The 13033-nt window shown below is 62.6% G+C and overlaps 1 protein-coding gene across 1 annotated transcript in view; it reads left to right on the top strand.

Annotated features, from left to right (window-relative positions):
- KCNC4 (potassium channel, voltage gated Shaw related subfamily C, member 4) overlaps positions 1 to 5631 on the top strand; it is a 20569-nt gene extending 14938 nt beyond the window's left edge. Inside the window, 1 exon segment of the mRNA XM_005860105.2 lies at positions 4494 to 5631. Coding sequence (XP_005860167.1) covers positions 4494 to 4555 — 62 coding nt within the window. The 3' untranslated portion in view covers positions 4556 to 5631.
- Positions 5632 to 13033: the final 7402 nt, after the last annotated feature.

Here is a 13033-nt window from a genome sequence, read left to right as displayed (position 1 = left end):
AGGTGTGCTCTGAAGGGTTGGAAGTGCCCAGAGGCAGCCATGGCCTCCCGTCAGGAAGGCTGCAGCGCCATCAGCAGCCCCCAGACCCACACAGGCCCTGGCAGAAGTGGGGGTGGAGCTGGGGCTCCTGGCCTGCGGGGGGCGGGAGTGATGAAGGATGGCCCGGTCAGCAGTGGCTGGGGACCAAGGGCTAGGACCAGGTGTTCCTGCCCGGGCCCTGGTCACTGTGTGTGTGTGTGTGTGTGTGTCTGTCTGTCTGTCTTCCCTGTCCTGTGGCCTAACCTCCCTACACGCCCTGCCTAGTTTAAGAATCAACCCTGATCCCCCCTAACAAAGCCGTGCCCTGGTTCTCGGGCCACTTCGTACCCAGCCCTCCTCCAGCCCAATCCCCCCAACACTTCTCACTGTCCCCAAACCCCAGACCAGGGAGGGCATCTGTGGCAGGGGGAGTGCCTGCTGCAGGAATAGCCTGTCCCCCCAAGGATGTCCCCGGGCCTGTCCAGCCCACGTGGCCTCCAGAGCCACCTCCCCAGGCCCTGTTCCCGGCCCTCCCAGCACCACTGTTCCCACAGGGTCCCCGGGGTGCCCTGACCCTCACCAGGCCCCGAGGGGTGGGTGTCAGCGTAAGTCCTGTTGGGCGACAGAAACAGGAGCGACCTGGCAGCTGGAAGGAGATGCCCGGATGCTGTGCTCGGCCCGCGGCACCCTCTCCTGTGTGCCTGCGGCCGCCCCTGGCTCTTGCGCACCCCGATCCTCTGGCCCTGGAAGTGCCTCCCCCTGCTCCCCACCCCAGCGGGCAGTGGCTTCCACGGTGTCCTGGTCAGACCCAGATGCTACTCTGGCTGCAGCTCACTAAGGGGCCAGCCCAGAATATGAGGACAGGCACCCGCCTCATGGAGGACTTGAGCACCCCTGCTTTCCCCCCAGTGTTGTGAGGGGCTCAGTGGAAGGAACGGAGGGAGGAGGGACCGTGAGGTATGGGGAGCAGGTGGCCCTGGGGAAGGCGTCGCACTGCGCGCGCGGGGCCTGCGTCCCACCCCTGCATCTCTGGGGGCTCCTGGGGACCGGCTGCTCTGTCTTCAAGACAGAGATGCCTCCACACTGCTTCTTGGCAACAGCGTGTAACTCAGCCAATTAGAGTGACCTCCGAGCGGGAACAGGTGGGTTGCCAGGAAACAGGCCGTGCCGTGCGCTCTCGGCAACTTTCCCCTGCGCCAGGCCCGCTGCTCTCACTTCTCCGCACCGGAATCACGTAGGACCAGGAGAGAGTGGACAGGCTCCTCCTGCCACTCAGGCCCCACGGTGAGCCTGTAGCTGCCCTGGCATCAGAGTGAGGACGGCCTGGAGGTGGCGGTGCTGCCCAGGGCTTCTGAAAGGGGGGCGCTGAATCTTCATACACCTGGAGGGGAACTTAGCTGGGGACAGCGCAGGGCAGAGGTCAGCTGGGTGTGTGGCCCTGGAGTCCACCCTCAGGGGACCGGGGAGGCCAGCCCCTCCACCCGGCTGGGCCGCCTGCCCTGCAGGGTGCCCTGGAGTTCGAGGCCGTGGAGCCGCTCCGGTGAGCAGCGTGCCCTCTGACCTGTGCCTTTTCTCTACCAAGGCCGTGAAAAGTCCAGGAGTCTAAGCAACATAGCGGCAGCAGCCGGAGCCAGCCTGGGGCTGTCTCCACTGGCACCCCGATACAGCTCGCCCTACTCTCCGAGAAAGCTCCTGCTCTCCCTCCCTCCACACCCCCTCACCAGCCCGCCGCCTGGACACTCGGCCCCTTAGCTGCACCGGCCCTCCTGCCCCCGGGCCCGCACACACAGGGAGCCACACTCATGCCCGCCGGCCCCGCTCCTGGGGCCTCAGGGAGCCGGGTGGATGCAGGAGAATCCAGGCCCCTGAGCCTCTCCCCACAGCACCCAGCTCCCCACGATGCTCAGGTTTGGACCCGAGGGCGGAGGGGATTACCCTCAGGGCCCCCCATCCTGAGCGGGAGGGGCGGCACCCCCAGGACCTGTGTCTCTGAGCCCTGCCCTCCCCCACACAGTCCCACCTTAACCAGATACATCTCCATTCCTGTGGCCTTCAACCAGTAACCAAACAGCTGGCAACCAGTGTCTCTGTCTGTCTGTCTGTCTGTCCATCCCACACCCAGAGCAGCAAGGACTAAGGCTGTCCCATGAGTGTCTCCGCTGTGGCCGGGGGTGCGGGGAGGCCCTCCCCCCCGGGGGACACCCACACCCCATCTGCGCCCCTGCCTCGGCCCCTCTCGCCTCGCTGCTTTTCTCTGCTTCCAAGCTGTTGCCTCCCCTCCCGCTCCGCCGCCTCACTGCCAGCCCAGCCCCTGCTCCCCTCGCTCCCACCCAGCCTTGCGCTCTGTGTTGCTGCCAGAACCGGAGACTCATCTAATTTCTCTAATTAAGTGTATTCATTTACCTAACGAGCCAGGAGCACAACAGGGTTGTAAGTCACTGTGTGAGCAGGGCTGCCCCTTGGCAGGGACAGCTGAGGGGTAGTGAGGGGACAGAGCTACCCTGCCTGCCACTCTGGGTGCACTGCCGGGAGAGGGCGGGGAGCCGAGCTGCAGGGCCCGTCCCTAGCAGTGGGCAGAGCAAGGCCCTCAGGCCGGCCCTCCACAGCCAGGGCCAGCCCAGGGCTTCCTGTTCCACCTGATGGGAATGAGAGCTGACAGGGGAGCCATGCGCCTGGCAGTTTTTAGAGTCAGATTATGCAACTTGGTAGAGGGAGTGACTAAGAGGGGCCGTGTCTGCTGCCTCCAGGGTGGGCAGGGATGGGTGTGGCAGGACAGGGTTCGGAGGACGCTGGGAAAACCCCCGGAGGCGGACTGGGAGCCAAGGTCAGCTCGCTCCGGAGCGCGGGAGCACCCCACTCGGCGGCGTCTCCAGCCCCGGGCAGGCTCGGGGTGCACCTTCCAGAAGGTCTGTTCCCTGTGGGGGCTGGGAGAGCCCAGCCCTGCTGTGGTCTCGGGGGCCTGCCTCCCACTGGCTCTCACAGTGAAGTGTCCCCCTAAGAGTGGAGAAGACACAGGGGACCCATGGGACCACCCTTAAGAGGGAGCAGGTCCCTTTCAGGGACAGGGACAGGACAGCCCTGGGCTCTGGATGGAGACGCCAGGGACCTTCTCCCTCGGGGCCGAGTGCGAGGGCCCAGCTGCTCCTTCGCGGGGACGGCTCGGTCCTGCCCCGCAGGGCTCCCTGGCCCCTGGCCCCCGGGCCTGGCTCTGCCGGGGACGTGACGAGCTGGGCGTCCGGTTTAGCACGGGCACCGTGGCTATTTTCTCCCCTGCCTGGCGCTTCTGGTTCAGGGAGCTGAGGCGGCTATTTCTGTGGCAGCCGTCCCCTGAGTTGTCAGGAGCCCAAGTTTCCACGGCACCCACCACCCCCTCTCCTCCCACGGGGATGGGCCTGCTCACGGCGCCCCGGTGCTGGGCACAGATGTCCCTGGGCGACGGGAGGCAGGAGTGCCAGGCTGGAGCCCCCAGTGCCTGGGGAGAGGGGCTCCCCCACGCCCCTCCCGGCCCCCTGGCTTCTGTAGGGGAGACCCTGACCCAGCGCCTCGCCAAGCCTCCAAGGCCCCAGGCTGGCCCAGGCTCGGGCCTCCCTCCTCCAGGGAAGGCGCTCCTCGCCTTTCCCCCACAATCTGACAGCCCAGTGCACTTAACCTTGGATCTTGACTTGGACCTGTACCCGTTCCTTGGCTTCTAGAAGCCTCTCCTCCACAGCTGGGCCCAGCCTCTCCCGCCGAGCAGGGGAGCAGCCTGGGAGTTAACCTTACGTTCAGTTTGTGCAGTTTGTATCGGGGCTGGAGGCCACTTCTCAGCCCCAGGGCTTCTGAGAGGCGAGGCTGTGAGCTGGGACCAGCTGGGTTTGTTTTCTCAACAAGGACGGGCACATTCAGGCTCCCCAGCCCTCCTGGTCAGCATTCAGCCTCCAGCCCTGGGACTCCACCTGCCTGATGGAGGAGGGGGGCTGGGTATGCCATGGCTGAGCCCCTGGAACAATGGGCGGGCCCCAGGTGGTGGTGGCAGATGGAGCCGGGTGGGGAGGGGAGGGGGGAGCCCGAGTGGGCAGGCAGCAGCCGGCTGCTGGCTCGGGGCTGACAGGCCCAGCAGGAGCGTCCCCCTCTGCCTTGTGCTGGGCTGCAAAGCTGGGTCCCTCTCTCCTGGGCTAGTGGTCCCTCTGTCTCGAGCAGGTGTGGAGCTGAGCCATAACATCACCCGGGAGGCAGAAGGGTGGTGAAGGGACTCACCCCGGACCCTGGCCCATCCCTGCCCTTCCGGGCCTCTGAGCCCTGTGTCCCCATGCTGCCCAGCTCTGCCCCTGGCCTGCTCTCTAGCCCACAGCCTCCTCGGCAGCTGCCTTCCTCCTAACGTCTCATTCTTTGTGTCTCCCTTTCTTTTGCTGAACTCCTTGCCCTCCGCCCCCTGAAGGCCATGTTGAGCCGAAAGTGTGCGTCCCAGTGTCTCACACCTGTGCTCTTTAACACAGAGACCTGCCAAGATGCTCTCTCGTCCAACTATGCCCAGGCCGAAGTCCTCACCCTCTCTTAACGCGGCAGCAACGTGAGAGAGACAGGCAGACAGACAGAAAGCCAGAGGCTTAGGGGGACTCTGGAACCCAGGCAAGGACCTTCCGCTGGGCAAGACTTGTTGGCACAGGACGGATGGAAAACCCCCCGTCTGACCCCTGGGGCCCGGAGCCACCCGGTCCGACGTTTTGTCCTGTTGTGATTGAAGAGATATATATGCACATATAGCATCTATATTCATACATACTGTACTCGTGTGTGTAGTGCACGTGCTATTGGTGGTCTGTCTTTGTCAGGCCGTCTCCCCAAGCCCTTGCCCCTCCCCCAGGCACCCCCTCCCTTCCCTTCACTGATTCCCTGTTCACGTTGTACGTGCCGCGTGTGGAATGTCCCAGGAAAAGTGTGCCTGGGAGCCGCCCGTCCAGCTGGGTGGGCCCAGGCTAGACTCTCCCTGTGGGGGTGTTTCCCTGTGGGCGGTGGCCTGTGCCAGGCCAGGCTGCCCCCCGGGGTCACTGCCCCACTAGCCCCACCCCACCCCCAGATTGGGGTTCTACCTCCCACCCCACGCCCCAGTTGTGGGGGGACTTCCAGGGGCTTCTCTGCAGCTTCTTTCACCCCTGCCCCCCTTCCCTGTGTCCTTGACTGAGGGGGCATTTTGGGTTTTTTTAATCTTTGGTTTTTCTGTCTCCCTCGTCCGTGTGTTTTCAATGATGCTGCCGGGCAGACAGGCAGGGAAGGGGCCTGTCTGCCCACCGGGCTCAGGGGTCTGAGAAGGGGAAGCTTCGGGCGAGTGGAGACCAGTTGCAATACTGTACTTCCTGGCCGGTGGCCAGAGGATGCGTGCAATAGCGGAGGCCGGGTGACCCCTTCGACCTTGGCCTCTGCCCCTCCCTCGGCTCTCCCTCCCCGCTCCTCGCCCGCCCTGCCCTTCCCTGGCGTTGGTCCTGGTGTTGGTCCTTTTCTAAAGCTGCCCCCTCCTGTGTGTCTGAGGCAAGCCTAGGCCAGGGCCCTGTCACCCTGTCTGCATGCCTTCGACTGTCATGCTGTGCTCGACCCTCAATAAAGACATCTGGAGTGTCCAGCTGCTCCTGCGTGTGAGCGACCGCCTCCGCCTCTCCTTTCCGGCTCTGTGTCTGTGGGGACCCCCCTGGGCTGCCATCCCAACACCTGAGAAATGCGACACCCTCCGAGTAACCCCGCCCCCACGGGCATCATCCATTGGGAGCGAGACACTGGTGCTCAGAGAGGAAGCGTGAGCTGCCCAAGGCCTCACCCTGAGCCTCCCCTGCCTCCCAGGCGGGTTCTGAGTCCCCCTGCCACGGGGCCTCCCGCCGCCCCTGGAAGAAGAGGCCGTCGCTTAGGCCGCCACTGTGTCCCTGCATGTTTGTGCAGGGCCTCCCTCCCCCCGAAGTCGCACCACCTTATGTGGGCCAGGGCCCTGGGGATGCCACAGCCGTGTGCAGCCTGGATGGCTGGTGAACCGAGGCCGGCGAGGGGCTGGTGGCACAGCCGGGACCACTTAGGGCTGGGGCATGAGCGCCTCCAGGGCCCAGAGAGGGTGGGGGGGTGGGCAGTGACAGGGCCGCCCCTCACTGTCACATAAGGGCACACGCAGGGCTGGCTTCACCGGCCTCTGGCCTGGGCAGTTGCTCAAAAGGGCCCAACGCTTGACTTCATCTCAGCGGCCGCTGACTTGAAATGACTCATGGCTCGGAAGGGGCCCTGGGCTTGCGTTGTGCACTGGGCCCTGGGAATTACGCAGCCAGGTCTGGGTGTATGTTTGTTCTCCTTACTCTTTTTTTTTAATATGTTTTTATTGATTTCAGAGAGAGGAAGGGAGAGGGAGAGAGAAACATCAATGATGAGAGAAGCGTCCTGCCTCTTGCACGCCCCCCACTGGGGACTGAGCCTGAAACTGGGCATGTATCCTGACCAGGAATCAAACTGTGAGCTCCTGGTTCAGGGGCTGACGCCCAACCACTGAGCCACACCAGCCCGGCTGGTCTCCTTTCTCTTGTCTTACTTCTTCCTCCTACTCCAGGCTTAATCGAGTCATACGGCCTCGGTTTAAAGTCTGCACCTGCCACTCACTAGGTGAGCCATCTGGGACAACCTCGCTGACCCTCAGTTTCCCGGTCTGTAGAATGGGGACAATGGTAGCCTCTACGCCAGAGACAGCAGCGAGCGGAAAGACCTGGCGTCTCGGTATGACATGCGGGAGATGCAGACAGCGTCCGTTCCTGCCCCACCCTCTCCTGTAGCTCTCGGGCTTTCTCCCCAGGTTTCTGCCGTCTGCACCCAGCCACACCGACAGAGGACAGAGCAGCCGGGTGAGGACTGAGGACACGGGCCGAGGGGAGGGGAGGGAAGATGCGAATGCGAGGGAAGCCTGTTCCTGAAGCGAAAGGGAGAGTTGGGCTTGGAGCCTGGGCCGCAGAGGCGAGGCATGGCAGGCGGCCAGTTGTCAATTAAAGATAAGATCGCTCCTCGGCTGTGGAGGGCAAGTCGGGGCTTTGACCGCCCCCCCCTACACTCCCCCCCCTGAACCGCCCCCCCAGGCAGGAGAAGCCATTTGCAGCTGGGCTCGGCTGGGCCGGCCATAATGGGTGGGAAGCACTGCTGGCTCCGTGACGTCACGCACCAGGGCCCACGTCCGAGACGGCTGGGTCTGTATATAGAGACCATGTGGCACCATTTCATGACGGGCAGAGAACCCACAGAGCAGCCCGGAGACCAGCTGCCAGGTGGTCCTGGGGGGACCCGAGGGGATGCAGCTGGGGTCCTGGTGGCCCCTGGAGGGGAGCATCGCCGGGCGCAAGAGGGCGGAGAGTTCAGTGAGGAGCGGGGGGAGCCCCTCCTCCCACCTTCCAGAAACTGCCGGCAGTTCTGTCCGGGGACCAGGCTGGGCTTCCTCTGGTCCGGAAGCTGGCGGGGAGCCGAGGGAGGGAGCTGGTTCAAGAGCGGGCGCTGGTGACAAGACTGACCGGTGGTCAGTGTGCTTTTTAACGTTTTTATGTTCTCACCATTGGTCGATTCTCATAGCAAAGGTGTTGTTTCCCCGTTTGAAGAAAAGAAACCAGGGCTTGAGGAAGTGAGGGATCTGATCGTGTTGCTGCCCCGCCCCTCACATAAGGTCGAGAAGGCTTCCTGGATTGATTAGCGGGAGGTGACACCCCGCTCAGGGAGCCCTTGCTTCTTCCTTCTGAGTCTTACCGTCTGTGCTCGGAAGGGGATGGCCCGTGGGGACCTGTCTGGGAACCAAGTTAGACGACTCGGTGCAAAGGTGACCCCCACCTTCAGGCCCGTGGAGGGCACGCGAGGGGGAGTGGGTTCAGAGAGTCCCTGGTCCCGGAGAGCAGAGCCGGCCCGGCAGGTGGAAATGTTCGGGAGGCAGACGGCGTTCAGAGAGGAGCCTGCTGTGTTCCTGGCCGTGGTCACCTGACACGTGTATTGAAGCATCGCACACAAATGAGCAGGGCAGCCCCTGCCACGCCCCTCAGCCCCGCTCTCCCCCTCCCCCCCGCCCCCCAGGTGACACTGCTCCCATCTGGTGTTGGGTCCTTGCAGGCCTTTTGAACAGGAGGCGCTTTCTTTATTCCTTTTCAGTCCTCACCTGAGGACACGCTTAGAGAGAGGCAAGGAGAGGGAGCAAAAAGGAGGAACACCTGGGACGGAACGTCACCCAGGTACGTGCCCGACTGGGAACCGAACAGCAGCCCTTCACTCACTCACTCAGCCAAGATGCTGCTAACAACACTGCTGGGCTGTGCACAGAGACGTTCCCAGCCCTGGACGTTTGGGGAGATGCTGGATGGTCCTATGCCTGGGCTGGGGGGTGGGGTTGTGGGAAGAATTCCCGCTCCGCGTGGGTGGTAGACTTAGCAGCTCTCTTCCGATTGGACGGTGTTCGGACGCACGTGGGGCTGCCCAGCTGGAGGCAGGCCCAGACCCAGGTCCCAACAGGGCTCGGATGAGGTCTTCCCAGGACGAGTTTCCTCCAAGCCCTTAACTGGGGAATTCCCTGCGAGACTCCATCTGCCTCCCCCGGCCAGCCCCTGGTGTGTGCCAGCGTGGAGGCCGGCGTTGGGGTGCCTCTAGCCCGCAATCCCTGGGCCTGGGTTGATGACCTGTACCCAGGGCGCCTCCCCCCACCCTCGTCACAGTGAGTACCCGCCTTCGTGCCCAGCCCCAGGCTCTGTGCGCTCTGGTACCGGCACAGGAGGTGGCACCGAGCTGCTCAGCCAGCTGGGCCTGTGGTGGCCACACCTGCGCCCGGACGGCACGTGTTGCTGAGGCCGCGAGGGAGGCCGGGGACTCTGGGGCCTGCTCTCTGGGCAGCCTGAGTTGGGCGTCGTAGTCTGAGGAGAGGGAGGCAGGAGGAGACTGGTGGCTCCAGGTCAAGGGTCAGGGCCTTCTTTGTTGGCGCCGGAAGCTTCTCCTTCCCCCTTGGGCTGTGGGCCAGCCCCCCCTCGGCCACATTTGCCTGCCTCTGGGCTACTCCCTAAGACCTCCTGGCATTGCGGCTCTGCTTCCTAAATCAGCAATGCCTGGCCTGGGGTATGGGGTGGCCGGCAGGGGTCCCTCCTTTCTCTTTCCTGGGTGACGTCACTCACTCCACAGCCTTAAACACCTTCCAGGCTGGTGACAGCCACGTTTATAGTTCCAGCCCAGAACTCTCCTCTCAACTCCATTCATTCACTCACTCATTCACTCATTCATTCAGCAAACACATAATGAGCCTTTTCTCTATTTCAGAGGATGCTGGGGGTACAATAGTGACCCAAATAGCCAACCCCCCTCCCCTCCCTCTCTCTGTGCCACTCGCACTGCCTGCCTGGTCCCTAGGGGCCCCTCCACCGCTCCCCTGACCTGGGCTTTGCTTTCACCCCTCTGCCTCCATCCTCCCCTCTCTGCCTCCATCCTCCCCCCTCCATGTGCGGCCACCACCCTTCCCAAGGCCCAGCCAGAAACTGGGGTGTCATCATTAAGTCAGCCCACACTCTCATTCCTTAACTCACTCACCGCAGCTGTACCGTGTCCTGGGGAACCACCTGTGAACAAGACCAACAGGCTCGGGCCCTCATGGAGCTTACAGTCTAATGGGGCAGATCGGCCAAAAGATCAGGGGATAAAAACCAACAACATGCCACCCCATTAGCAAGCTCTGCCTGCCCAGCTCTGAGATATCCACCGTCTCCATCTCCTGTCCTCACTCCAACAGGGCAGTGGGGCTCCATCCTGGCCCCGGGCCCCCCCTGCCCTCATATCACCCAGCCTCCACCCCACGGCCAGAGAGAGCTTCCTAAAACGGAGGCGGATCCTGCTACCCCTGCCGAACCTCAGTGGCTGGATTCCCACTGCATTTCCAGTAAAATCCCAGCGGCTCAGCAGGGCCCCTCCTGCCCCTCCCTCAGCCCTGAGCCTTTTCCTCGATGTCTCTCCCACCTTTAGGGTTTGCACTCGCTGATCCCTCATGCGGACCCCCAAACCCCAGCCCCCCGACTCCTTTCCTGGCTGAATTCTCACCCTCTGGGGCGGCTTTCACTGTCCCTTCCTCTGCATGCCTTCCTCACACCCCCTCTCTTCCCCCTCGTGTTTCTGTCACTGCCGCTGGCTCATCTCCTGGTGCCTAGACCCCCTGTCAGGGCGTGCTGTGTCTCGCCTGCCTCCCTGTAAGCTCCTGGGCCTGGCCCAGTGCTCGGACCCATCCATCTTTTATGAATGAGTGTCAAGTGGAGAAGGCCCTGCTGAACTCCAGCTCCTGCCCCCCCCCCCCCCCCCCCTCCCCCGCCCCCCCCCAGATTCCACTCGTCCGCACCTTCGCCCTCTCTTCAGCACCGGTGAGTGTCTGTATCCGAACTGTCCTATGAGCAGGGTTCAGTGAAAACAAACAAACAAACAAACAAAGGGAGAGAGAGAAGAGGGGAGGGGAGGAGAGGGGAGGGGAGGGGAGAGTTCCCATGGCTCTTCCTTTCTCTACCTTTGGAACTCAGCGTTTGTATGTTTGTACCAGTGGCTTGCGTAGCTGGAAGGTGTCCCCTCCCCCCTGGCTCCCCACCAGGCCTGGCACAGCAGGGAATGTCCAAGGGAATGAAGACAGTGCTGGAAAAGGGAGAGATGAGGAAGAAGAGGGAGGGGCGAGGCAGGGGGGGATGAGATGAACCGAAGGATGGAGGGAAGTGAGGTTGGGATGTGGGAGAGAAGGGAGGAAAACCTGGAGCCAGGACTTGCCTGGCCGGGCATGGCCCTCAAGCCAGTCCCACCCCAACCCCCATCCCCATGCAGTCTTTCCGGAACCCAGAGCCTCCTGCTCCTGCTCCTGCTCAGGCCTCGGTGGGACAGCCAGCGGGCTCCTCCAGCGGCAACCTGAGCTCTCAGCACACAGACCCTGCGGCCTCTGGGCTGTGACTGCCCCAGGAGACCTCTGCAGGCACCAGAGCTGAGATTCCTTAACCCCGGGCACAACCCCACCCCATGTCCCTAGAGACCCCCCTGTAGCACCTCCTTCCAGTGCCTCGTATTTAGGCCCCAGGTCTAAGGACAATGACTTCAGATTCACTACCAGCGATCCAACCAACGTTCAGAGCAAACACAGGGACACACACAAAACCCGCAGCTCCGTCCTCACAGCCCAGGCCCAGGCTGGGCCAGGTGCCCTCGGGGAGGCCGGGCGAGCCCAGGAGGCTCCAGGCCCAGAGATGCTGCTCCAGGACCCGCTGTAGCCATGGTGCCCTCCCTGGGGCGGCGGCTCCCAGGTGGCTGTCGAGAGCAGGGTTGTGCCATTGCCACCACCCCACCCCGGAGAAGCTGCCCCGGGATCCTGACCCCTTTCTAGGCCTCTGGATGGTCAGCCTGGTGCCCACCTGTGACATCCTCTCAGTGCCCCAGGTGACCATACAACCAGGAACAGGAGTCAGAACCAGCCCCTTCCACCACCCCAGCTGCAGCCAGCCTTGGCCTCAGGACACCCCCCTCCCCGCACTCCCCTGAGGGCCCACACTGTTTGTGCTCCTGGCAAATCGACCAGGGATCTCGGTTCTCTCAGGACCCCACTGGAGGTGGCAACCAGCTCCCAGAGGGTCTGGAGGCCGAGTGTTGAGGACGGGGGCGGGAGTGGTAGGTGAGAAGGCTCCAGTGGTGCCACTCCCTCTAGGCCTCTGTGTGCTGAATTGCCACCCGCTGGACTTCCCTGGACAGGACTAGGACTCTTCCTCTCTCTTCCTGGGGTTTTCTCTCCCCTTGCCAGGGGCTCCCACTAACTGCCACCACCCTACTGACCCTTAAGCAGACACACATTTCCAGGGTCCTTCTGTTCTCTTCAGTCTCTCTGTTTTCTAATCCATGCATAGGAAAGTACCTCGTATCAGTCAATCACATTCTAGTATGAATTAGGGCCCAGGTATATTTTATTTCCTAGGACATGGGATTACCAGAACCCCTCTCAACTTATGGAATGAGGGCCTCCCTGGGAATCCAATCTCCCTGGCCCTTATCCAAGGGTGATATGAAGGTTCAATGGGAAAGTGGGTGGATGGGTCTTCTGGGACCTCGACAGCTGGAGAGCTAGTACCGCAGGAAATAGTAACAGCTAACACAGTGCTTTCCGCGGGCCGGGCACTGTTCTAAATCCTCTGTGTGAATCAGTCCTCAGAACAAATCCAGGAGGTAAGGGCTCTTCTAATCACTCCCATTTTACAAATGAGGAAACCAAGGCATAGAGATGACCTTGACAGAGATCTCAGATAATAGATTTCACAGCCTGATTTTGACCTGAACCCACGCAGCCTGGCTCTGCCCTCGGTGCTCCTGGGCCCTGGCTCTGTGGCCACACACAGCCACAGGTAGGAGCTGGCCCTCAGCACCACTCTCGCTGATTGACTGCCACTGGCTTTGCCGCTTATGAGCTGTGTGACATTGGGTAAATGACTTAACCTCTCTGAGCCTGGCCCTCCATCTGTGAAATGGGGAAATGACACACCTCCTGCAGGTTTGCCAGGAGGAGTAAACGGAGGGGGTATGGTGCCCCGTGCACCCCCCTCCCCATGTCTACTGAGAGGAAGGGCCTGGGGGGTGGGGTCGGCAGGCCCGACTTCCACAACAGAAAGTACTAGAAAGCCTTTTCCAGAATGCCCTTGCTGGGGCTGCTCACTGCGCGGATGACGGGATGGTGGCTGCGTCTGTCCGTCCGTCCGCCTGATGCAGGGCCGTGGGGCATGGATGAGATGACTGGCGGGCAGCGCCATTTCCCTCCTGGTGACTCAGAGCAGCGACACCTGTGTACCTGCTTCTCAAAGCAGTGAGAGTCAGAGCAAAGCCCGCCCTCGAAGCTGCCTGCCCCCCAGGCCGCCACCTGTGCTTGGGGCACCTGGGTCTCCCCTGAGGCCTGGGGGTCAGGAGCCCCCCCAAGTCTTTTCCACACACACCTGTGCGCCCCTGGGAATGGCGAGTGGGAAGGAAGTGAGGTAAGAGGAAGCAGCAAAGGAGAGACAGAGAGCGATCT

Source organism: Myotis brandtii, unplaced genomic scaffold (genome assembly GCF_000412655.1).
Source record: "Myotis brandtii unplaced genomic scaffold, ASM41265v1 scaffold131, whole genome shotgun sequence".
In the NCBI taxonomy this organism is placed as follows: domain Eukaryota; kingdom Metazoa; phylum Chordata; class Mammalia; order Chiroptera; family Vespertilionidae; genus Myotis; species Myotis brandtii.
This window is presented reverse-complemented; position numbering and strand designations above follow the sequence as displayed.